Raw genomic sequence first — 23,780 nt, 5'->3', positions numbered from 1 at the left:
GGGAGGGTACTACGGGGAATTTATGTGTGGGTCCTGCTCTCTGGTGCTGGCTGTGACGGGCTGGCACAGGGAGGCAGTTGGTGCCGGTGCCTGGAGGATGTCCCAACTCCATGGCTAGAGGGGAGGGGCTAGTTTCCCTGTGTCCCAGCAAAATTGCTGGAAAGGCCACTTGGCACCCATGGCAGATCCCTATCTGTGTGTGAGTAATGCAGGAAAGCCATTCTCACCCCGTGTGGGTGACTTCAGGGATGCTCATCCCTTCCTGCCTATCCCAGAGGGCTGTCATAGAACCACAGAATGGTTTGGGCTGAAAGGGAGATTAAAGATAATCTCATTCCAAACCCCCTGCTACGGGCAGGGACACCTTCCACTAGACCAGGTTGCTTAAAGGTGTCCCCACTGTAGGTTTGGCAGGGTGTGAAAGAAGTGGGACCAGAAGATTTTTATCTCCAAGATCTCCCTGTGTGAGGCCTGCAGTGGCACGGGGAGTCGTGGGCATGGAGGGCAGGGCTCTCCTCTGCACCGGGGCTACTGGTGGAACTTGGGGGACTGATGGGGGTCTCTGGCCAGAATGTGTGCATGCAGGCAGCTGCAACAAGACAGGGATGATCGATGCCAGCACTGGGAGCAGCAGGACTGGTCCTTGGCTGGGTGCATTGTGGTCATTTGTGTAGGAACATGGTGGTGAGGACTGGGGACCACTTTTTCCTTCATTTGCTTTGTGGTCACCACTGCCCCAAGGAGGCCTGTCCCAAGGTAGGGTGTTTCTCCGGGAATGATTGGGGTCTGGATAGGATTTGCTACCCTGAGCACTCTCAGGGCAGCAGCTCCTGGACATGGCAGAGCAACCCGCTCAGAGTATCTGGGCAGCAGAGGCGAGTCCTGGGGTCAGCACGCGTGCAAGTGTCAGACCAGGAGACTTTTGTTACAGCCTTGGGGACAGAGAAAGAGTCCAGGTGGGGATGGTCAGACAAGGAGGGCCCAGTCCACTGGAGTGGTGGTGGTCTTTTTGCTGGGAGCTGGGTGTCTGTGGCACCTGCAGACTCTTGGGGCTGCTCAGCTGTTTGTCAGCTCCTGATCTGGTTGATTTCTGGTTGGTCCCAGATGCAGCCATATGGGATCTTCGGCATGCCTAAGGTAGTGTGGCAGGAGGGATGCGCCTCCTGCTCTGCCTTCTGCCCTGTGGGTCCTGCAGGACAAGGGGACACAGCTCAGGCTGGAGGGATACCTGGGGTGTGGAGAGAAGCGTGGAGACCAGGGGCCTATCTGGGGGCACTGACTGGTGCACGTGTCATATCTGTCCCATATCTATTCCATGGAGCCTGCCCATGGTGAGGCAGGGGAGGAGGGGGTGGCCAGCTGCCCGCAGGGCACTAGCCGCAATGCCCCCCACTTCCACTCCACATGCAGATGTGCATGCTTCACCCTGCAGCTGTGAGGATAGGCAGAAGGAAGGCAGAGAGCAGAACCAGTGCCCACTTCACCCTCCTCCCAGCCGCTTGCGCTCCCCGCTTTGCTGCCTTGTGCCATGCAGCCTCCATTGCCTGGAGCAGCCCTGGCTTCCCCTCTGCAGCCTCCCCAGCGCCCCGGAGCCACTCAGGAGGAGGCTGGGAGAGTGGTTCAGCTCTCTCTTCAGCACGTGTCCATCCCTGCATCAAGCGCCCAGGGCGGAGGCGCAGGGGGCAGTGCCTGGTGTCCCCCCTCGCTTCCCTCAGCTGCTACTGCCCATCTAAGCCCACACTAACCATGTGATTGTTTTGTGTTTTCGCAGGCAGTTTCTTGATTCGGATATGCCTAGGTATTATTTGTTTCCATTGGTTTTTTTTCCACCCCTCCTTCTCTCCTTTCTTTCTTTCTACCCCCTTGCCTCGGCACGCTCACTCCCGCCAGAGGCAGCACTTGGACATCCGGCCCCTCATCCCTTCACATGCCCCATCCCTCCTCCCTCCTGCGCTGGCACCTCTTGCTCACTCGACCCCTTTTGCTGTTCGTTTGGGCCACGCTCTGGCTGGCTGCCGCTCCCCCTCGCACGCCTGCGTCTCCATTGCCTGATTTGGGTTTTATTCTTGCTTTTTGACTTTGCTACTCTCCCATCTTTTCTGGCATCTGGCACCGAGTGTGCCAGACCCTCCATTGTCTCCCGCCCCAGTCCCAGCTCAGCCCCTGGTGCTGCTTGGAGTAGCTGCAGGGCTGGTGAGGACAGTGGAAGTTTTGCCCTCTCCTGGGCACCTGGTAATGATGGCAGGACTGCAGTTGGTGTGGCAGCGGCTGTCCACCCCGTGCACGGTTGTCCCGTGGGTGTAGGTGCGGCATATGGGCAGCGTGTGTCTGTATGCAGGTGTGACAGTGGGTGCACACATGCATACGTGGCACACATGCAGACTGTTGTACCCCTCTGTAAACGGGCAGTGGCTGTTTGGGGACTGCAGGCTTCAGCTGGAACCACTGGGTGAGCCTGGCATATGCGTGACAGGTGCCAGATCTGTGGATGTGCCACCAGCCTCTGGATGGGAGCATTGTCGAGGCCCCAGGGAAGGGGCCCACCACTGTGCCCCATGGCAGAAGAAGAGGGGCATGTGTCTGGGAGACAAGGGATGGAGTGCCCTGAGTCCTGGCACATAACTTTGTGCCTGAAGGTTGTCTTCCCTACAGCAACTCAAAGCTGGTCCTGCTCAGAGATGTCTGAGGGCAGAGCTGTCCCTGAAGCAGTATTCTGTCCCCTCCCAGGGTGCAGGAAAGTGGATACAGCACTGATCCAGCCCCCCCACTGCAAGAGAGATGGGTTCACACTGGTGCTGCCCATGGTCTCGCAGCACAGTGATGCTTTCCTTGTGGACCAGGGGATGGGCCAAGAAGTCACCTGCTGTGTGAGTGGTGGTGGGACATCTCATCCCCCCAGCTGGCACTGTCCCAGGGGACTGCGCTGGGTGGGAGCTCCTTGCCCTGGGATGGCACAAGGGCAGAGTTAAGGGGATAAGAGAGCACATGTGCTTCCTTCCCAGCTGCTGGACCATGAGGAAGATGGGAGGCAGAGGGTTTTCACCCAGGCTGGTAAGCCTTTGTCTGCCCTCGCTGAGCTCCTTTTGGTTCCCAGTTTGGGTTCAGCTAGGCTGGAGCTCCCTTGGCCAGTGGTGCTAATATGTGCGAGTCCCTTCAAGAGGGGCTCTTCTGACCTGTCATTTTTCTGTGTGTGTACATGTGTGTGTTTGTCCTTGGGTCACCTTCCACTTATAGCATTTCGCTGGGAAATGACACTAGGTATTTCACGCGCACCTGCTCGGTCTGGTCCCTCCTGCTTTTCTCTTTTTCCCCTTTGCCTCTTCCCTTTGCTTTTTGCTCTTTCTCCCCTCCCTTGAGGCTTCTCTTCTCCTCCTTCTCCTTGGGGAGTGCTCTTTTCTTAGGCAACCTGTGTCTGCAAAGCAATCCTTTGCCTTGGCTGTGTCTCACGCCAGGGGGTTTATGTATTTTATACACCTTTTGAAAGCGTCACTCTCCCTCTTCTTCCAACATGTGGGAAATTGCAGTTGAGAACCTCTCCCTACTCCCGCTGGCTGCCCTGGCTCTTGTTAAAATTGCTCCTCAGCCACCTGGATGCTGCTTCAGGGATGTGCTGAGGTGTTCTCATTGAGATATGGCTGAACCACAGCTTCCTGAGGATGCTCAGGCAGGAGCCGGGGCCGCAGCAGCTCTGGGCGGTTTTGGGGAGTGGGTGTGCCGTAAAGCCAAGGCTGACCCGGGAGGGAGCCCAGGAGTGGCGCAGGGGGTGAAACGGGGATCCCCCATGCTCTCTCACCGGAGCCGCCTCCTGCTTCCTCACCCTCGGTTGCTCAACCCAAGGAGAGCAGCTGCCACTCTTAATCTGGGTGAGCTGTGCCGTCCTCTCTGGGATCCTGTAGGCCTGGGTGAGTGGGACCAGGTGATCCCTGCTCCTTCTCCCAGCCTGGGAGCCGTGGAAAACACAGCAAAGGGGCCTGAGGCAGCAGAGTGGGAATGGGGCTGGCAATGAGGGTAGCGCAAGAGCCAGGGGAGACAGCCTGACAGGGGCCAGCCACCAAATCATGGTCCCCAGCTTCTCACTGGGGCCCAGGGCTGGCAGACAGGGGCAGCCCTGGGGAAGGGGACCTGGCTGGTGGGGGGGCTGTGCTCCCAGAGGTGGGCTGGCAGCACACCCCCAGTGCTGAGCATCATCCTTCCTTTCCCTTCTGGCCATCATCACCCAAATGGCAACAGCCGCTCCTGGCAGGGACTGGGAGGTGCTGTGCCCCAGGCTGGATGGTGGGGACTGGCCCCGGTGCACTGGGGGTGGCAACCCCCACTCTGAACACAGGGGTGGGGCATGAACCCTCCTTCGCCCTCCTTTGCCTTCCTAGCCTGCTCTGCCTTGCCTGCACCCCATCTGAGCCCCCCACTCCTCCCGCGGACCCTCCTCCCCAAAACCCTGGTCCATTGGCCATTTCAAGGGTGCCGTGTCCTCCTCCCACCATGCCTTGTGCCCTTTGCCTTGAGCCTGTGTCCTCTGGAGTGGCTGTCCCCATCTGTCCCCACTGCGCATGCATGTCTGTGTGTCCTTGCAGGCCTGCTGCAGCGCTGTGGGGGGGACAATGGCACCTCCTTGCTCGCCTGCCAGGGGTTCCAGGGAGGTTGTTTTACTGGCCCTGCTGGTTTTTTTGGCAGGACTTTCTACCAGTTTGAGGCGGCGTGGGATAGCTCCATGCACAACTCACTGCTGCTCAACCGTGTTACCCCTTACCGGGAGAAGATCTACATCACCCTGTCAGCTTACATCGAGGCAAGGACCTTGGCTGGGGTCACTATACATCAACAAAGTCGGGTATTTCCCCAGCTGTTGGGGTGCAGCCAGCGTGAGCCCTTCCTTAGCTAGTGCTTATGGGGTGCAGGGTTCAACTTGGTGCTTGGGGGCCATGTGGGACCCTGGAACTGAAACCTGCTGGGCACGGGGGTGGGAGAGATCTGCTGGGCTGCCACTCTGCAGCACCCCTGATGCCTCCCTCTGCCCGACTGCAGATGGAGAACTGCACTCAGCCTGCCGTCATCACCAAAGACTTCTGCATGGTTTTCTACTCCCGGGATGCCAAGCTTCCTGCCTCACGCTCCATCCGCAATCTTTTTGGCAGCGGCAGCCTGCGGGCTTCTGAGAGGTACCAGGATGCCCCTGTTGGGGAGAGGAGAGCCATCACCTAGGGAGTGGGGCTTTTCCAGGGCATCCCAGCAGCCTGGGTGAAAAAACTGGGGTGTGGGGATGGGGCAAAGCCAATAATGCCTCATCTCTCTTTGCTCACAGCAACCGTGTGACAGGAGTCTATGAGCTCAGCCTCTGCCGTGTGGCTGATGCCGGCAGCCCAGGTGGGTGCCATGCCTCTGCCCGGGTATTCAGCTGGGGCAGGGAGGCACAGCCAGGCCTTTGGGTTAGGGGCCGTGCGTCTGTCCCCCCAGCTGTGTGTCTGTGCCCACAGGCATGCAGAGAAGGCGCCGGCGTGTGCTGGACACCTCTGTAGCCTACGTCCGGGGAGAGGAGAACCTGGCTGGCTGGCGGCCCCGCAGTGACAGCCTCATCCTTGACCATCAGTGGGAGCTGGAGAAACTGAGCCTCCTGCAAGAAGTGAGAGTCTGGGCTAGAAACGGGCTGAAATAGTGCAATTCACAGCTCTGCTGGTGCTGGGGAGATTCCCCACCCTGCATGTCACAGCTGTCCTGGTTGTGGGAGGAGGCATGAATGGGGCTGTACTGCCAATACTCCTGTGCATCACTGCTAGCCAGGTCCCAGCAGATCCAAAGCTAATGAATAAATGGAGTTAAGGGGGCCAGGGGATGGGGGAAAGGACCACCCCTGAGCCTGGGTGCCTGTGCCCAGGTGGAGAAGACAAGACACTACCTGTTACTGCGAGAGAAGCTGGAGACGACCCAGCGCCTGGGCATGGAGACCCTGTCGCCTTGCTCCAGTGAGGATTCTGAGTCCCGAAGCACCTCCTGCATCTCCTCCCCACTCTCTGCCGACGGGGCACCTGAAGGCCGCACCTCTCCCCCTGAGACCCCCAGCGAGAGGCAGAAGGAGCTGGCTGTGAAGGTAGCATCCTGCAGCATCCCCAGCTTGCGGGGATGAAGCCAGGAAGTGGCTTCCACAGGGTGGCTAGGGGTTGTGGCACGAGAAAGCCCAAGAAGAGTGGGAGGTGGAATGTGCCCCATGCCCCACTGTCCTCCTCCTCTCTCTGCAGTGCTTGCGCCTGCTCACGCACACCTTCAACAGGGAGTACAGCCACAGCCACGTCTGCATTAGCGCCAGCGAGAGCAAGGTACTACTGCTGCCCCAGGCTCTGCTGGGCTGGTGGGGCCAAGGAGGGATGTGTGGCTGGCAAGGGAATGGCTGGGTGGAGGCCAGATGGGCACTATGGCACAAGTCATGCATCCTCTGGGGTGTCTGCTCCCTCTGCTTGCTCAGGTTTTTCCCAGAACTGGTGGCTCTCAGGACTGTGACAGGAGAGGACCCTGCCAGCCCAGGGTCTTGCCTCTCCCTGTATGAGCAGGAGCCTGGTCCTTTGCATGTGCCTGGCTTTGTGCAGAAACTCTAGTCCACACCTCCATTCCTCCACAGCTGTCTGAAATGTCCGTGACCTTGATGAGAGACCCCTCCATGCCAGCTCTTGGGGTCACCACTCTCACCCCCTCCTCAACCTGCCCATCACTGGTGGAAGGATGTTACAATGCCATGGAGGTCAGGTAAAGAAGCTGGCTGGGAGGTTCTGGTGACATATCCCAAGCAGAGCAGCTGTATCACTGGTACATGGTCCTTGTCTGTGGATGTTCCCTAGCCATCACTCTTCCTACATTCCATCCTCTCCTCCTTCCCCAGACCTCCCCAGGTCTCCTCCAGGGCAGAGAGCCCTGACCTGGAGCCTGTGGTAGAAGGAGAGCAGAAGAAGTCCCCAGCCCGCCGGCCTGAGGAGGAGAAGGAGCCCCAGCGTTTGCTGGTGCCCGACATCCAGGAGATTCGAGTCAGGTAGGAGCAACTGGGGCAGCCAGCAAGGGGAGCACCTATGGGCAGGGCGTCCATCCCCTACCATTGCCACCTCCTCATGGTCTGTATCCCACCCCTTACCTTGGTCCCTTCTGCAGTCCCATCGTCTCCAAAAAGGGCTACCTGCACTTCCTGGAGCCTCACACCAACGGATGGGTAAAACGCTTCGTGGTGGTCCGGCGTCCATATGTCTACATCTACAATTCGGACAAGGATGCAGTCGAGAGGGCCATACTCAACCTCTCCAAGGCCCAAGTGGAGTACAGTGAGGACCAGCAGGCCATGCTCAAGGTAGGGTACTGGGAGCCAGCTCCACTCCACACACCCCCACTGAGTGAAGGACTAAGCTCTGGCTCTCCCCTAGCAGACCCCGAACACATTTGCGGTGTGCACAGAGCACCGGGGCATCCTGCTGCAGGCAAGCAGTGACAAAGACATGCACGACTGGCTCTACGCTTTCAACCCTCTCCTGGCTGGATCCATAAGGTACCAGGGGCAGCTGGGGGAAGGGGGATGCAGAGAAGCCATTGCTGGGGGGGCTGCAGGATCCCAGTGCTTTCCCTGCTGCAGCCCCCAGCCAGGTGTGGGGAGCATCTCCTGTGCAGAGCTGTGCCTGGACAGGCTCTCAGCTGGCAAAACTTGGACCACACTAATTTTGAATTCAGCTCATCCACATTTAAATGCTTCAGTCTACGGCCAGATTCCAAGTGGTACAGAGGTGTTGTTGTGCTGAGCTCAAAGCAACATCCATGCCTGGTGGCAGGGACACTGGCCTGTCACTGTTCTTGAGACCATCTCACAGAGTTTTTGAGAATGTTAAGGAAACGTTCCTGTCTGACCATCCGGGAGCCACTCTGGAAGTCACACATGCCCCACCTGAGCTGGGACTGAGGCCCCTTCACAGCAGGTGGTTCCAGTGAGCCGACAGGGGCCTTGCTTGATTTCCTAGACTCACCACACTCACAGAGTCAGTCGAGGTTTCCTAACTGGCTCAGTCACGGGTTTCCCACAGCAGAGTCTCAGATGTCTCTATCCTTAAAAAAATTCAGTCGCGGTGCAGTAACAAAATAACAGCTGCAGCTGGGTGCCTCGGAGAAGGGGCCCCGAACAAAGGAAGCCCTGGGCTTTTATACCCTCGTAGTCTAAGGGCACCAAGGTCTGGGTTCCTCTGGATTCCTCGGCTCCTGCTGTGTCTCCTGCTGTTCCTCACCTGGCTGTCCCGCAGGTCCCTGTGTCCTTTGTTATGCAAACGATCGGCAGTTCACGGACTCTTGCCTCAGGCTCCCACCCCTGCAGCTGAAATTGCAGCTGCACACCAAGCTACCTGCACTGAACGTATTAATTCCTCAACAAGACCATCTCATGGAGTTCTTGAGATCATCTCAAGTGGCAGGACTAGGGGAATAGGAGTAAATGCACAGAAATGTGTGTACTCTGGCTAAAGAGACTTTAATTCTATGTCCTTCCAGCTGTCTGGATTCAAGTGTCAGCGTGGAGGTAGGACATTGAACCTGGGAGTTCAAACCTCTCATTGTCCACATCTCTTAACACTTTTTGTCCCTTGTTTTCCAAACCAGATCCAAGCTGTCCAGAAGGAGAACAGCCCAGATGAGAATCTAACCTGAAAAACACCCTCCACCTCATCCGTCTGCCAACAGGATCAAGATAGCTGATTCTGTCTGAAGACTCCCCATGTTAATATCTGATCTTTCACACCATCTGCTGCCCCAGCTCTCTGCTCCATGGAAGGATCTGTCTTGATTCACAGCTTCACAGGGGAAACTCACTTCTCTTTGTAGCTGCAAAAGCCTGGACCCGCCTGGGCAGGATTCCTTGTGCACGTGCCATCTTCTGCCTGTCCCCCCATGGGTGACCTTCATATCACACCATCTAATGCTCAAAAAAAGGTCCCTATCAGAGGGGAGGGAGTGAGAAGGGTGGTTTTGGCTAAAAGCTGGTCTTTGATCTAGAGAGATGGGAATGCAGCAAAGCTCAGAGCTGGGAGAGCAGGAGGAATTGCCCTCAGGCGAAGGGAAAGTGGTGATTTAGATGTGGGGTTTCCCTAATTTACTGATGTTTCTGCAAGAGACAGCAGAGTAAGATCAGGTGTCAGTACTTTAAGATTATATTTATAAAGTATTTATTTCTATTTACATCACAAAAATCCCCTAAGTTGAGTCCTGGCCCCCAGCCAATGCCTCCCCCAGGCAGGGGAGAGCCTTGGTGTTGGGCTGGGGTTCCAGAGATGCCTTCCCTGGGACATCACTGGCTTGTGCCTGGCAGCAGCACAGCTCTCACCCTCACTCTCTGCCCTTCCCCAAACATTTGCTTTGCCTTCCCCTACAGCTTACACTACTTCTCCCCTGAGCGGTGGCCAGACAGCCCACCATGTCTTCCCAAAGAAGGCAATTCCTACCTGTCCCATCTACCTCTGGAAGGGAAGAGCCCACAGTCTCAGCTGGCCAGGGCACTCATGTCCCTGCAGATGGGTGACTGCACTTTGGAGCTTGGTCCTACTGGAGGGAAAAGGAAAGCTCTGGGGATGGCTCTGTCTGTCACCCCGTGCTGGGCTACCCTTTCCAACCAAAAGCGCGTGGGCCACCTCTAGTATCCCGGCCTGAGGCCCCCAGGTGTCTCATCCAAAGGGATTTCCCACTCTTAGGGCAGGATGCCAAGGATTCCAACCCTGCAGGGAGTGTGGAGGTTCAGGTGGAATGGGAAAATTCCCTAGAGGCCACGACTAGGAGTGACCATCCCACCCTACAGGATTCTTCTTGCCCTCTTCCAAAAGGGCTTGCACATCCCTTCTCCCAGCAGGATGACAGACTCAAAGCAGATCAAAGGGTGTCAGGGTGGGGATGGGGCTTCTTTTTTCTGTTATAGCTGGTGTTCTCTCACTCTTCCTCTGCTGCAGAAGCAAGCACCCACCTCCCCCCACCCTGCCTCCATCAGCATGTTAATCTGGGGGCTTCCCACATCGCAGGTGTTTTTGCTGAAAAGACCTTCTCCTCCAGCCATCACTGCTTCCCACCTCCTCCAGCAGCAGCTCTCTCTCTTCTCCCATCTCTCACCCATGGTTAGATGTTTTTGTTCAGGGCTTCCCAAGTGGCCAGCAGCATCTGGCACAGCTCTGCGTTGGAAGCTGAGCATCTTCCTCCGTGCATCTCCCAGGCACCCCCCAGCTCTGCTGTCTCTTGTCCAGCACGGCTGCGCCTTGGCTCTGCCGCACCTCCCTGCACTGTCTGTGGGGTGTGTGTGTGTGTGTGTGTGTGTGTGTGTGTGGGACGTGGTGCTGTCTTCTCGTTATACTCGTATTGTGGGGGGCACGGATAGGTAGGGACATGGCAGATGAGTAGAGGCTTGCACTGGCCCCCTTGCTGCATATCAGGCACCCTTTAGCTTGGGTTTCAGGTCACAGAAAGAGTTTGGGGATTCTTCTTGAGCACATGCCGGTTCTGCCTGGCCTCACCACAGCTCCTTGGGCATCTTACTCCATTACTACAGCCCAAAGCTGCAGTGGGGCTGCTCCTCTCAGCCCAGCTCCCCTGCCCAGGACAAGCTCCCCAACAAACTGGGCTATTTTCCTCTCTGTGATCCTTTTTAGACCTGGAGGGAGACTTGTGCCCTTTCTGGATGAAGAGTGCCAGCCTGGAGGCAGAGAGAGGCTGAGCTGGGGCAATGCAGGGGCCCAGGCTGCAACATCCTGGCTCCCATGGTCTTGGCAAGGACTAGTTGGTACCATCCTAAATTTCAATGTAAGGGGCTAAGGGTGGAGAAACAGGGGGTACCTGAGGAGAGGCTCTTCCAGAATGGAGGCAGCTTCTGGCAGAGACGGGACCAGTGTCTGTCAGGGACCAGACACAGGTTCACTGGCCAGGGCTGTGTGGTGCTACCTGTGCCACAGACAAGACGCAGCCCGCTGAACGGCATCCTCCAGCCAAAGCCGAGCCATGCCTGAGGCCAGCAAACCTGCAGTGCAGACGGCTCGGCTGGAGGTCGGGGCCGAGGGAGACAGAGCTGCCCACTGGATGTGGCACACGGGCCATCCTTGCCATCTTACCAGCAGCGCTCTGGCCGGCACCGCGCTCCTCGTCATGGCCCTGGCACCCATTCCCTCGGCAAGGAATGCAAACCGGAGGTTTAAGCACGACTATAAGCCCAACCGGAAGGGAAATTCCACAGGGCAGCGGGTGGCACGGAAGGCAGGCGGGCATCGGCGGGCAGGCTGGGGCCAGAGGAGGAGGGAGGCCGCACTCCCCGCTCTCCGGTTCCCGCCGGCGCTCCCTGCCGTGTGCCAGGGGGCAGTACTGCGGGTCCTGGCCGTCCGTGCGTACGTGAGGCTTGTTCGGTTCTGAAATAAATGTCGCATTTAACGCAACTCCCGTGCGCTGAGCGTCCTCTCCGGGGCCGGTGGGTGGCAGCAGCGAGGCCGGCGGGAGGAGAGCTGAGGGCGGGCAGCGCCCACCCCCACTGAGGGTGCGCCCCCTCGCGGGCCTGTTCACGCCGGCGGGGCAAGGGGCGGGGCGGCGGCGCTGATTGGCAGCGCAGCCCCGCTTGCGATTGGCGGAGAGGCCGTTGCCGCGCCCCTGGGGGCGGGGCCAGCGCGGTCCTTCCGCTGCCGCCGCCGAGCTGCGGGCCCGTTTCCGGCCCTCCGCGGGTGCGGGTTGGCTCGGGCTGGCGTTGGCGGCCCGGCGCCGGGGCGGGCGGGAGCGGCGGCGGCGATGGATCTGTTCGGGGATCTGCCCGAGCCCGGCGCCGCCGCGGGTGAGGCTGCGACCCGTTCGGGCCTGTCCTTCGGGCCTGCCCGGCCTCGGCCCGTCGCCTCAGCTGGGCTCGGCCTGGCAGGCTGCGGGCCCCGCTGGGCCTGCTGCAGCTCGGCCTGGGCAGCGTGGCTCCGCGCACAGCCAGGCCGCCGCTACAGGGAGCCTGAGGGGCAAGGGGGAGGGTGAGGGGACGGGTTAAAAATCTCTTGGGAAATTGCCGGGCTTGGTGGGGTTCGTGGTTTTCTTTTCCTCCGGGACTCCATCCGCTGCGGTTTAGACCGTGTTGGAGCCTTTCCCCTCGCTGTGCTGCTGAGGGGTGTTAATGCGAGCTTAGTGGATTGCTAGCAGAAAGCCCCAAAAACCTGTCCTCAAGATAAAAGTTCACCTCAGCCCCAGGCAGGTGGTTATTTTGCTTGTGTAGTAGCTGCTAAAATTAGAGATGGAAGTAAGGCTCTCCTGGTTTACCACACCTGTGCTGGCTTGGGGACAGTCCTTTCAGACCAACTCTCCCCAGGAGTGCCTGTACTGGTTCCTTACTCTGCCCTGGTGCCTTGCAGGGAAAGATGCCCAGAAAGGGCCTCTGCTGTTTGATGATCTCCCACCATCCAGCAGTGCTGACTCAGGTATGGGTGCTCTGTTCCTGCCATTAGTTTGGTTTTCCATGTTTTCTGCATCAGCATCTCTTTCAGATGAAGTTTGTGTAAATCCTGTTCTTTGTTAGACAGAATAAAGACAGTGGGGTTATCGGTACTGGTGTGCAGACCAGCTGCATGCATCCTGTTTGGTTTTTTATAACCAGGGTGTTACAGATGTTCCACATATATTCTATAAAATGTTCTGTAAAAATGTTCCCTGAACAAATGCAAAGCCTAGATTTGGCCGACGAGTAACAGAAGTAGAAATTTGTCTCTCGTTGATAAACTTTCATAATTTCTTCACCTCAGGAGAGACCTAGGCAAAGCATTATTCCCTGAAAGGAACAAAGGTATTTAGTTATTTTTGTCTTTTTCTTGTGCTCCAGGGAAAGAAGGCTCTTTGCTCTTCGATGGTCTCCCACCAGCCAGCAGCAGTGACCCAGGTAAGGAGCTGTGCCACTCATTAGCCTCTTCTGAGCCACCTCTCTCAGGAAAGCCCAGGATGCAGCCTGTTGTGCTGGACATGTAGCAAGTTAACCTGGTGCTTATCTTTGCAGTCCACATTGGCTGACACTTCTTGTGGCAATTTGTGCCCCAATTGTTTAAATCAGGATTCTGAATCTTAAAAAGTAAAATTAGGCCTGTTCCCAGAAGTACATTCCTGTCTTTTGGGGAGCCCTGTTCTCTGTCTGAAAGCTTCCTGCTTTGGGAGGGAGAGTATGCATGTGCCCTGGTGCAGCCACTGCCCTGGCTGCTTTTCTGCTGTAGGCAGAGGCTGCCTCCTTGTCCTTGCTGAAAATGGCTTCAAACCCAGACTGCTGCTCTGGCAAGGCTTTCTGCATGCAGCCATGTGTTTGCTGTCACCTGGCAGGAGGTGAGATAATTCACTATACCCACATGAGACTAAATCTCCAGAAGGAAAAAGCCAGAGTTCTGATGTCAGGTTTTGCTTGCTAACTGTAATTTGTAGTCTTCTTCTGAACCCTCTAAAAAAAATGCACATTCAGAGTAATAAAACAAGTTTCTTTGCATTGTTGTAGGCAGAGATCATAGAGGAAAATAATAATAATAATCTAGAAATGTTCCATCCTGTAACATTCAATTCCTGAGCAATTAAACTGGGGGAAAAAAAAAAAAAAGCCTGGTAGCTAAGAAATAAAACCTGTGGGTTGTTGGGGAGAATCAGCAGCCTGCCAGCCAAACATAGCTGTCCTGTGCCTGAGGTGGAGTCACACAGCATGAAGTGGTGAAATCAGCACTCGCTGGTTGGGCAGTGATGTGTGCCAGGGGTTGTATGTGCTGAGGGAAGCTGTGTGTGTGCATTTGTGGTTGGTTAAGGTGTCTTTTGCAGTAATAACTCTGGGCACTTAATGCTGTGTAAGTGTGCTTTGCTATAAAAGGACCTGCTGCTGAATTTATGCAAGTAAAACAGTGCTGGAACACTTGAGCCACCTGCATTTTTGCTTTCTTTCAGCCTCCAGTGCTACTAAGCAAATCTCATCAGCAGGAAGCCAAGAGAAAGGGCAGAAGAGAAAATCCTTGGAGGAGGAGGAAGAGAAGAATGGCAGGGAAGAACTTGTGGAAAAGAAAGTTTGTAAAGGTTTTCAGACAGTTTGAAAACAAATGTACTCAATTTGTACTTTTGGCGTTGGGCTGAGTAAGTCCAGAACAAAGCTAAGCTTTGGTTCTTCAGTCTGCTTGCCTTTTCAGCCTCTTGTAGGAAACAAACTGCTGCAGGGGTCTGTGGAAGCCCCTCGAGCTTCCTGGCTCTATCCATCTCCTGGGCCTTCTTACTGTCCCTGCTGAAGTAGCAGAAGCTGAGCAGCAGGCACCTCAGCACTGGCAGGATAAGTGCTTGTGCTGCTGAGAGGGGGTTGGGTGTGGAACCTCTCTAAGGCTAGGTCCACACCACTTTCTTTTGCCACATCCACAGATCTCTCTGCTGGCTGCTGAGGAAGCCAGAGAGGGGGAGAGACGGGCTTGTTACATACAGGGCCTTTGACTTCAGTGCCTGTGTGCTGTGTTACAGCTTTGGGAGCAAGATGTGTTCAGGGGTACAAAGGAAAGGACATGTCCTGGGAACATCAGACCTGGATTTCCTGTCCTTAGTGCACTCTTTAAAGCTGTGCTTTACTTAATCTGCAGTTTCAGTGCCACATGCTTCCCCTGCCCACCCTGTTCCCCACCCCTGTTCAGAAAGAGTCCTGGCCAATGCCCAGCAGTCCTGCTTGGCTACAGCTGCCTGCTAAAATGAGGGCAGGCTGCTTTTAGAGCTGCTGACCTTGGGGACACATAAAAGCCCATGTTACAAAATAAATATATCCTGTTCACCAGCAGATGCTAGATGTTGTGTTGCAGGATGAGGGCTGCATTGCCAGGACAGGGCTCTGAAAGCTGAGAACTTACTGGTTTTTAGCTTGAGCTGAAGAGATGGAGGAGTTTGATTTGCATGCATGTGTCTGCTTTGTTCTCCTTTAGGATCAGTGGGCGTTCTTGGACTGAAGGGTTATGTGGCAGAGAGAAAAGGTGAGAGGGAAGACATGCAGGATGCACATGTCATCTTAAACGATATCACCGAGGAATGCCGGCCTCTGCCCTCCCAAATGTAAGTGGGCCCCAGCTGCCAGAACAGCCATCATGGGGGTGAGGGAGCTCCAGCTGGCTTCAGCTAAGCCCAGGAGATGACCCTTTTTGCTTTGAACAGCTGATGCTCTTGTCTGCCTGTATTGTGGTGTATGGTTTGGGCTTGTTATTAGGAGACCTGGGGTGAATCATCAGCTAGCTGTGTTTCCAGGCAATTCACAGGGCTTGTGTGTACAAAACCCTCCCTTTGAGGGGTGCTTAGTGGATTCAGTCACTGACTGTACAAGGACCATGAAGGCCCAGTAACTCTGGATGTTGATCCTTTGTTATCCAAATGTAAGTGGGTATGTAAAATTAAAAGAATGTTCTCAAGCATCACCCTGATACTGGATTTAGCTTTAGTACTGTCCCAAGAGGTTTGTGTGCCGAGAGATCCAAGTCTTTTTGCATAGTTGGGACAAGTTTAGGCATGGAAGGTACTGTAGGATTGGCTAGACTGATACCTGTAATGCTGGAGAGTTGCAGTGTTCTTGAGGTGAAATGATTACCTGCTTTTATCCTAAATTGGGGTCTGTAAACCCTTTAGCCCTTCATTTTCTTGAGGAGGGGAAAATTACAAGAAAGTTCTCAGCTCAGTGCTGGAACATGTAAACTATGTAAATGCTGAATGGATGTGCTCAGAGACCTGCTACCTTCTGTACCTAGGAGTGCAGGATTTTCAGTCTGGCTGACACTGGGCAGGGTATTAAGGAGAAGAATGTACTCAATCCCATTCCCTGGCTGATGGCCTTTCTTAGCCTCTTTCTGCTACTTTTTGTTCCCTCACAGCACACGTGTCTCATACTTCGCTGTTTTTGATGGCCACGGGGGAGTCCGAGCCTCAAAATTTGCAGCACAGAATCTACACCAAAACCTGATTAAGAAATTTCCTAAAGGTGAGAGGAGTGGAGCAAGGGCTGTAGGACAACCACCACCTTTTCTGTGTTGGCAGTGGATAGGGAAACTGATCTGTTTGGGTGTAGTCCTACAGTACTCATTCCTTATTCCCAGAGGCCTTGCAAGACTGCTCTGTCTTCTGGGGAAGAGGGCTGGAAGCCTTTTTGGCACAAGGAGGCAAGGAGCCAATTGTGACTTGCTAAGCAAGTGTGAGATGTGCTGTTGCCAGTTTTGGCAGTGCCACTTCAAGTGTGAAAATACTCCTGTGGTAGAGAGGTTCATGTCACAAACTCTCCACATACACTGCTGCCCAGGTTTCTGGTAGGGTAAGGCCAGGACGTGCCCCAGCTGCTCTGCAGAGTCCCAAGAGATGCACTGCCTGACTGAATGTTGGATGAGCAAAGGGACGGACGAGGATAGATCGGATATGTTTTACTTGGAGCTTAGTTGCTGTTTTTTCTGTCTGACAGGTGAGGTAGCCAGTGTGGAGAAAACTGTGAAGAGATGCCTTTTGGACACCTTCAAACACACAGATGAAGAGTTTCTAAAGCAGGCATCCAGCCAGTAAGTGCTAATGCTTTCTGTTCATTTATATTTCTTAGCGTGCATCTCTGAGGTCTGAGCAGAGGAAACCTCCCTTGTGTCATGCCTGTGCTTTGGCAAAACTCCACACAGCTCCACTGTGTCAGGCTGTGACTCTGCCAGCTGAGTGCTTGCTAGAACTAGGTCGTGCCATGTTCTGGTGTTACTCTATGGTAAGTGGTCTGTAGGATCCCTTAGACTAAAATTAGTGTTCCTCATGAGGGAAGAAAGCAAAACAGGTCCAAGGGCCACCTGTGTCCTCATCAGGGCCTCTTGTTTGCCTTCCTTTTAAAGACTTGCCATGTTGCTGAAGGGACTTTTCCCATACTGCCTAAGGTGGGATCTCTCTGTTGATGGCATCAGAGTGTGGCAGGAGGGGATCTGTGGGGGCCACTAAGCTTTCTTTAGAGCTGTGCTTGCCAGGCTGGAACACATCCCTGAGGTAGCTTTTAATGCCCTGTGTTGAAAGACCTAACTCTCCCAATGTAAGTTTAAATCTTGCTTTCTTCAACTCTTTAGAAAACAGAGATGTTGATGAAGAGTGTCCCTCTGTGGGGTAAATGCCAGCCTGCCTTGCAGCTGGGTGTGGAGTGCCGAGCACCCTGACCTTCTCTCTGTCTCTGCTGAGCTGACACACCGACTGTGTGGACTAGGGAAGATGTAGATTGCATTTCAAATACAGTCACTTTGTTACCAATCCTTTACACGTGTTTGACTTGGTTTTTTACTGTTATTATTTCACAGTGACACCTCTATCACAGATGGAGAGACTTTTGATGCATTTGATTCTGCAATTTCCTGAAAATGTTCAATTTTAAGCAAATTGCAAACTGGCTCAGTCTCTTAAGCCTAATCAGAGCAACAAGTTTGACCAGGCAAAAGGAGGATGCTTTCTTGAGTCTGTCACAATAGTGTCTTTCTCAAACCAGCCTCTGGTCAGAAACATGACTTATGACAAAGTCACTACAAAGGATTGCTAGCAATAGCTGTATTGATGCTGAAATGAATCATGTTCATTCAGCCACACCTTCAAAATAAGGAAAAACCGGATGAAATGTGTCTAGAAATTAGTTTCTCGACGCTAGTTTCAGTGAAGAATGGCATCATAGCCAGGCTTTTTTGTGGAGAGGACTAGTCTGGCAGCTGTAATCTAAGAAATGCTTCTCATCTTACGTAGGGCTCTAGAGATAAAAGCTTAGCTACAGGAAGTGAAATAGGAGGAGAGTGACTGAGTGAGTGGTGGTGCTGCTGAGGTGGGGAGGGGGCAGGGATACTGTGAAAAAAGGAAGGAAAATGCAGCAGAAATGCCTTCTTTTTTGCTTACAGAGTTGGCCGTGCCTTCCTTTTGCTGAAAAGAAGCAGGATTGTGGGGTGCTTGTTTGCCTTGTGATGCTATAGCTGTTGGGCAGCCATTAGGACTGAGCCTGTTCTGCTCACATATGAGGTTTCCTGGGAGCTGAGTGTGAGGAAGAGTTGGTGTGGGAGCTGTGGTTGGCAGTACTTACACCGGCTGGGCACTGGCTGTGCATTCAGAAGTCCGTAGTCTGTAGTTCCTCTGTCCTTGTCCAGTTTGCTGTTTATCACCAACCTGAGCTGCTTGCAGGCAGCTGCTGTGGCCATGTGCTACCTGATTGCTGTATGTTGGCACATGACTCTTCTTTGAGTCCCCAAGAGCACTCTGTAATTAAACTTCTTAAGCGTTGTGTTTCCCCTTTAGTCATGTCATTTTTATTCCCTTCAGGAAGCCAGCATGGAAGGATGGCTCCACAGCTACTTGTGTATTAGCTGTCGACAATATTCTCTACATAGCCAACCTTGGGGACAGCCGGGTAAGCAGAATGGAGACCACTGATGGCATCTTTATTCTGCCCAGAGCTGTGTGGTTTCTTTGGTTTGTTTGTTTGGGATGTCTGAGTTGTCAGGAGCTACTCAACTGTTCCTACAAAGCATCTTGTTTTGGGTGGGTACAGAGTACTTCTGTGTTGTCTCTCATAGTGTAAAACAGTGGGGTGTGAAAGCTCTCACTTTTGGTGCTAAATATTTCACAGTATCTGGAACAGATATTTCAGTTGGAAGGGACCTCCGACAACCATCTGGTCCAACTGCCTGACCAGTGCAGGGCTGCCCTAAAGTGACACCATTGCCCAAATGACTCTTAGACACTGACAGTCTGGGGCATCAACCACCTCTCCAGGAAGCCTGGTGCAGTATTTGATTATACAGAAAGAAAGAGTTTCTCTTTAAAGAAACACTTCCTGATGTCTGGCCTGAACCTCCCCTGGCCCTGCTTTGAGATCAGCATTCCCGTGAGATCAGCACTTCCCTCTCCATGCCCCCTCCTCAGGAAGCTGCAGAGGGGGATAAGGCTGTCCCTCAGCCTCCTTCTCTCCAAACCAGACAAACCCAGAGCCCTCAGCCTCCTCCCAGGACACGCCTTCCAGCACCAGCGTGGTTCTCCTCTCCTGGACACACTCAAGCACCTTCCCATCATCTTTAACGCTGGAGCGCTGTGGGTGAGGCCGTGCCAGTGCTGGGCACAGCCGGACCATCCCCTCTCCTGACCCGCTGGCCACGCTGTGTCCAGTGCCCCCAGGATGCCATTTGCCCTCCTGGCGACGGTTCCTACTGAGCTGCTGCCAGCCAGCACCCCCAGATCCTTTCAGCAGGGCTGCTCCCAGCTGCTCCTCTCCCAGCTTACACTTGTGCTCGGCGTTGCTCCACCCTGGGCGCAGAATCCAGCACTTGGATTTAGTAATTCTGTGCCACTGGCAATTGCCTGATGGTGCATCTATCCAGGTCCCTCTGCAAGGCCTCTTGTCCCTCCAGAGAGTCCACAGCACTCCCAGTTTGGTATCGTCAGCAAACTTGGTAATGGTGCATTCAACTCTTGCATCCAGATCACTGATAGAAGTCCTGAACAGCACCTCCTGCCTAGGGATGAGCCCTGAGAAACACCACTGGCCACCAGTCACTGGCCTGATGTAGGAAGGACCATTCACTACAATTTGGAGCTCTCTCTCAAGAAATGGTTGCTGTGGTGTGGTGTTGTTTGATGATGGTCTTTTGTCAGCACAGGCGATTCTGTGTCGTTACAATGAAGAGAGTCAGAAGCACACAGCCTTAAGCCTCAGTAAGGAGCATAACCCCACCCAGTATGAGGAGCGTATGCGGATACAGAAAGCTGGGGGAAACGTCAGGTAAGTGCCTGAGGGTGTGAATGAGCTAATCTAAACCCTAGCCTAATTTTGGGCCTGAGCACTGAGGTTTTGAAGTTTCCTGAACCCAGTATGCATCCTAGTTGAGAGCTTGGAGAGAATCTGTCGCTGCCTGTGGGAAGCACAGTGGTGCCTGAGGCATGGAAGGGTTCAGTTACTGGAGTTGGTTGATGTGGGCTGGTTTCACAGAGCCTTACAATGGCCAAGGCAGGACCCATGTGAAAGGCTGGCCATGGGACGGCAGCATAGGCATGCTTAAGCTTGACCTACAGATTTTGACCTACAGAGCTGGACTGGATTGTTGAAGAAGTAACTGCTTTCTGCACATTGTGATGCTGAACAGAACTCATTTCCTTGCAGCATGACTCCCCTCTCTGTCATGTGAGAGGGAGCATGGTTTGAGGGAGCACAAAAGGCCCTCCAGCTGGTGTTGTTCCCCTGGGGTTAGCTGATGCACTGAGGCTGTCTGCAATAGGAGGGAGTTTTCTGGAGCCAAAATGTGATTATCATAATGTTCCTGTGCAAAAAGGAGTTCATGGTTGTTTGGAGAGCTGGTGCCAAACACAACAGCTGAGTCTTATTTCCCTGGCTATGTTCTCTCTTTTTTGAAGGCTGTTTCTTGATCTAGTGGCATCTTCACAAAGAGAGGATTCAGTGCAGGTGAAGTATCTTCATGCCTGTGGAGGCAAAATGCAGCCAGGGTGGAGAGGGGTGGGCTCAGTTCTGTTATGCTGCTGTGTCTGGAGTGCTTTGTTCCCCTTATCTCTGGAGAGCACATGCTGCACTTACGCATAGCACCGATCTCTCTTTGCACATGGCAAAGAGATGGCCCAGTGTCTGTTAGCTCATTTCAGAACTGGTCCCTGACTTCCTGGGAGCCTCTCCCACTGCTTGTAGTTCAATATTTTGGGCCCAAGAGATAAGCCACAAAGTGTGTGAGCATCAGATCTCTTCTCTGTGACATGCCTTGCTTCTTGCTTTTATCTCAAGCGGGGCTGCTTGGACTACAATGAATGAGCTTTGTGTATTCCCAGAGGGCACAGAAGAGCCTTTTTGGGAAGATGATTGTTGGAAAGGTGAAGTGTGGGAAGCTGTTTCTCTAGGGAGCTTGGTTAATTAGAAAAGCTTAACAAACCAGAGCTGTTTCCTAAGGGGTAATGTAACTTAGGTTTCACAGAACTGCTTGCTGCAATCAGTGGTTACAAAAGGCCAAGTGATCAGGAGCTGAACATGCCGTGTTTCTCACTCCAGGGAACTGCCCACAGCTGAGCCACTCTGTAGGGGTTGATGTCCTGATAGACAGGACACAGGAGGGGCTGCTGGCTCAGACCTCTTGCCTCTGCCACTCTGTGCTTCTAGTGAAGAGCAGTTTGCTGGATATCTTGCCAAAACATAATCTCTGTATTCAAACTATGCCACTGGGAGTTCAGCTCACATATAGCTCTTATTTCCCCAGTTTGCTAGGCTAAGCCAGACTTGAGTTAGGGCAGGGTGATAGAAAACAGCCTTGAAGTCTCCTGACTTCTTTTCCTCCTCCCCCTCACCACTTGTTTCCCAGTGCTTCACACAAACGTATAGAAAGGGAAGGAGCCTTTGAAGGGAAGATTTGAACTTGCTGGGGAAGTGGGTCATTATCTGTAGGCAGATGGATGCACGAAGTGTCCCCATCAGGCAGTGCAGTGAGATACACAGGTGTGGGGAGGGCTCTCAGTGCTTTCTTTCCTTGTGCAGGGATGGAAGAGTCCTGGGAGTGCTGGAGGTTTCCCGCTCCATTGGGGATGGCCAGTACAAACGCTGTGGTGTTATCTCTGTGCCAGATATCAAACGCTGCCAACTCACACACAATGACAGGTAAAGTGTGCCCTTGCATGGGGGGTTGTCTGTTCCACCTCTGCTCAGCAGAAACCACACAACCCTGTTTGATCTGCTGCAAGAGCCAAGGCACTTCAGATTGATCTCCCCAGAACCAGAGGATGCTCTTACTACTGATGTCTCTCTGTTTCTGTTCCTTATCAGAACAGTGGGATAATGCTGCTGCTCTGCCAGGATACTGTGAAGGCTCCTCTTGGAAGAACCAGCCTCATAGCAATAGCATACACAAGCCTTAGATGTCCTTTGTGCTCTGATTAAGTTCACACACCAGTGTTCAAGCAGTTAGTTAAGGCTTGAGTTCTTGGGTCTCCATCCTGTCCAAGAGTTGTTTCTAGCAGCTGTAGTGCCCATAAATACTTTTGCATTCGGCTCTGATATTTGAAGATTTGAGGTACTTTTCCATGATATGATTGGCAACGACAAATTGCAGTGAGCCTGCTGACTCTCAGAGGTGAGAGTGTAACCCAGTACTGCTGCTTTTTCTGGGATTAGAGTTCCATATCAAGTGATCCACTAAAATATTTCTAAAGATACTCTTGAGTATCAGGCACTGAAATGATGTCTTCAGAGGCATGTGCAGGCTGACCACTTCTGTAGGTTGGTTGTAGTTTTCCTTGTCCTGGTGACTCTGGTTAGGGCTCCTGGCTAATACGGTTCCCTGTGCAGGCAGGGAGTGCCCAGCAGGCTGTCTCCCCCATCCAAAGGGGGATGCTGTCCTTGCCTTGGGCTTTGTATCTCCTCAACCTTCTGAAGCTTGTGGCAATATTTTGTGTCAGAGTTTTCTGATCACAGTTGTGTCACGTGCTTTTCTTTTGAATTTGTGTATTTAAATTACCACATACCTCAGGAGTGTAGAAATGTTAAGTGATGTACATGAGGGATTCAGCTATGTTTCTCTATTTCCTTGCATTAGCTGCTTCACAGGGAAAATACATGTATGGAAAGGACTCAAAGGAAAGAAGCAGTTCTTAGAGAAACAATGGAGCATTTGACCAGGATGTTATATATGATCTTGACAGTGTTGTAGGACTGCCAGGATGTCCTGATCTAGGTCTTACATTAGTTGCCTGGCTCTTTGGCCTGTATTTAGAATTGCCATGAATCATAGTTCAAAGGGATTTTCAGACAAGCTTTTGTGGCATCTTCCCTTTGGATCGGAGCATGGATGTTCGTAAAATAGATTGGAGGGATTTTGCTGTAGCTGGGGAGCCAAAAATTCAGCCTTGGAACCTGTCTCCACTTGATTTCCAGGTTCATTCTGATAGCGTGTGATGGCCTCTTTAAAGTGTTTACACCAGAAGAAGCTGTGAACTTCATTGTGTCCTGCCTGGAGGTGAGGAGAAGGCAGCGTGGGGGCTGGGTTTGTCAGTGCAGAGGGCATGAAATGGACTGCTGGAGAATCCTCCCTTACTCCCTAGGTTGCCTGTGTTCGTTTTGCTTCCCAATGCTTGGAAAATACAATGTGCGTGTGCCTGCCTTTGCTGGGAGCAATCAAATTTCTTTGTCCCAACAGGATAAGAATATCCAGATGAGAGAAGGGAAGCTGGAAGCAGATGCTCGATACGAAGCTGCCTGTAACAGACTGGCCAACAAGGCAGTGCAGCGAGGGTCGGCTGACAACGTCACGGTCATGGTGGTCCGGATAGAGCACTGAGGGATGAGGTGTGGTGGATGTAAGGAAAGGGAGAGGTCTGTGTGCATGCACGTGTGGCTGGGGGAGGGTGGGTCCTGCTGGATCCTCTTCAGTGTAAATAAAGATGGTTTTTTTCTAATAGGTTTAGCTCACTTAGCTAGTAGGGTTGAATGTCTTGGCAATCGCAGTAAATTCATTTGGCAGGGGTGCTAGCAAGAGGCATCGGAGGGCATGAGTTCTGCCAGCTGTTTCAAACGGGGCAGTTCTGCTATCCATATCCTTGAGTTTTGTGCAAGACTCTGGGAGAGTCCAGAGTTCCAGGACTCAGTGGGAGCTCCAGGACAAGGCTGTACCATACAGACGGTGAGGTGCTCTAGGCCACCAGCTTGGGATGTGGTATGGGCTGTCCTCTTCACACTGGGTAGGAAATCTTTTGACTCTGAAGCTGGGCTGTGAGGTTGCCTGCAGCTGAGGGACACAAACAGTGCTTGCAGAGCAGCAGCATACCTGCCCTGTGCTGGCAGAACA

The 23,780-nt window shown here is 53.4% G+C and overlaps 2 protein-coding genes across 28 annotated transcripts in view; both read left to right on the top strand.

Annotated features, from left to right (window-relative positions):
• KIF1A (kinesin family member 1A) overlaps positions 1-11,411 on the top strand; it is a 41,412-nt gene extending 30,001 nt beyond the window's left edge. For 8 of the 27 annotated variants that reach the window (XM_042024556.1, XM_042024553.1, XM_042024550.1 and 5 more), the window contains 13 exons: positions 1,772-1,798; positions 3,235-3,258; positions 4,675-4,789; positions 5,026-5,159; positions 5,303-5,364; positions 5,475-5,620; positions 5,873-6,085; positions 6,234-6,311; positions 6,611-6,735; positions 6,869-7,015; positions 7,132-7,324; positions 7,401-7,519; positions 8,611-11,411. In XM_042024556.1, coding sequence (XP_041880490.1) covers positions 1,772-1,798; positions 3,235-3,258; positions 4,675-4,789; positions 5,026-5,159; positions 5,303-5,364; positions 5,475-5,620; positions 5,873-6,085; positions 6,234-6,311; positions 6,611-6,735; positions 6,869-7,015; positions 7,132-7,324; positions 7,401-7,519; positions 8,611-8,653 — 1,426 coding nt within the window. In that variant the 3' untranslated portion in view covers positions 8,654-11,411. The remainder of the gene's footprint in view (positions 1-1,771; positions 1,799-3,234; positions 3,259-4,674; positions 4,790-5,025; positions 5,160-5,302; positions 5,365-5,474; positions 5,621-5,872; positions 6,086-6,233; positions 6,312-6,610; positions 6,736-6,868; positions 7,016-7,131; positions 7,325-7,400; positions 7,520-8,610) is intronic. The other 19 variants (XM_042024573.1, XM_042024558.1, XM_042024555.1 and 16 more) reach the window with 3 other exon arrangements.
• A 281-nt stretch (positions 11,412-11,692) lies between these two features.
• On the top strand, positions 11,693-23,404 carry LOC121662894 (ILK associated serine/threonine phosphatase). The gene is made up of 12 exons (XM_042024543.1): positions 11,693-11,797; positions 12,354-12,419; positions 12,818-12,874; positions 13,906-14,031; positions 14,910-15,036; positions 15,843-15,949; positions 16,421-16,514; positions 18,274-18,361; positions 19,608-19,729; positions 21,479-21,598; positions 22,871-22,952; positions 23,133-23,404. Exons 1-12 carry the CDS (start codon positions 11,755-11,757, stop codon positions 23,271-23,273), a joined length of 1,173 nt encoding a protein of 390 aa, XP_041880477.1. The 5' UTR covers positions 11,693-11,754; the 3' UTR covers positions 23,274-23,404.
• The last annotated feature ends 376 nt before the right edge of the window (positions 23,405-23,780 follow it).

The sequence above is a fragment of the Corvus kubaryi genome, unplaced genomic scaffold (assembly GCF_017639235.1).
Source record: "Corvus kubaryi isolate FWS band 111438036 unplaced genomic scaffold, C.kubaryi_AGA036_p1.0 37264, whole genome shotgun sequence".
Lineage (NCBI taxonomy): Eukaryota > Metazoa > Chordata > Aves > Passeriformes > Corvidae > Corvus > Corvus kubaryi.
This window is presented reverse-complemented; position numbering and strand designations above follow the sequence as displayed.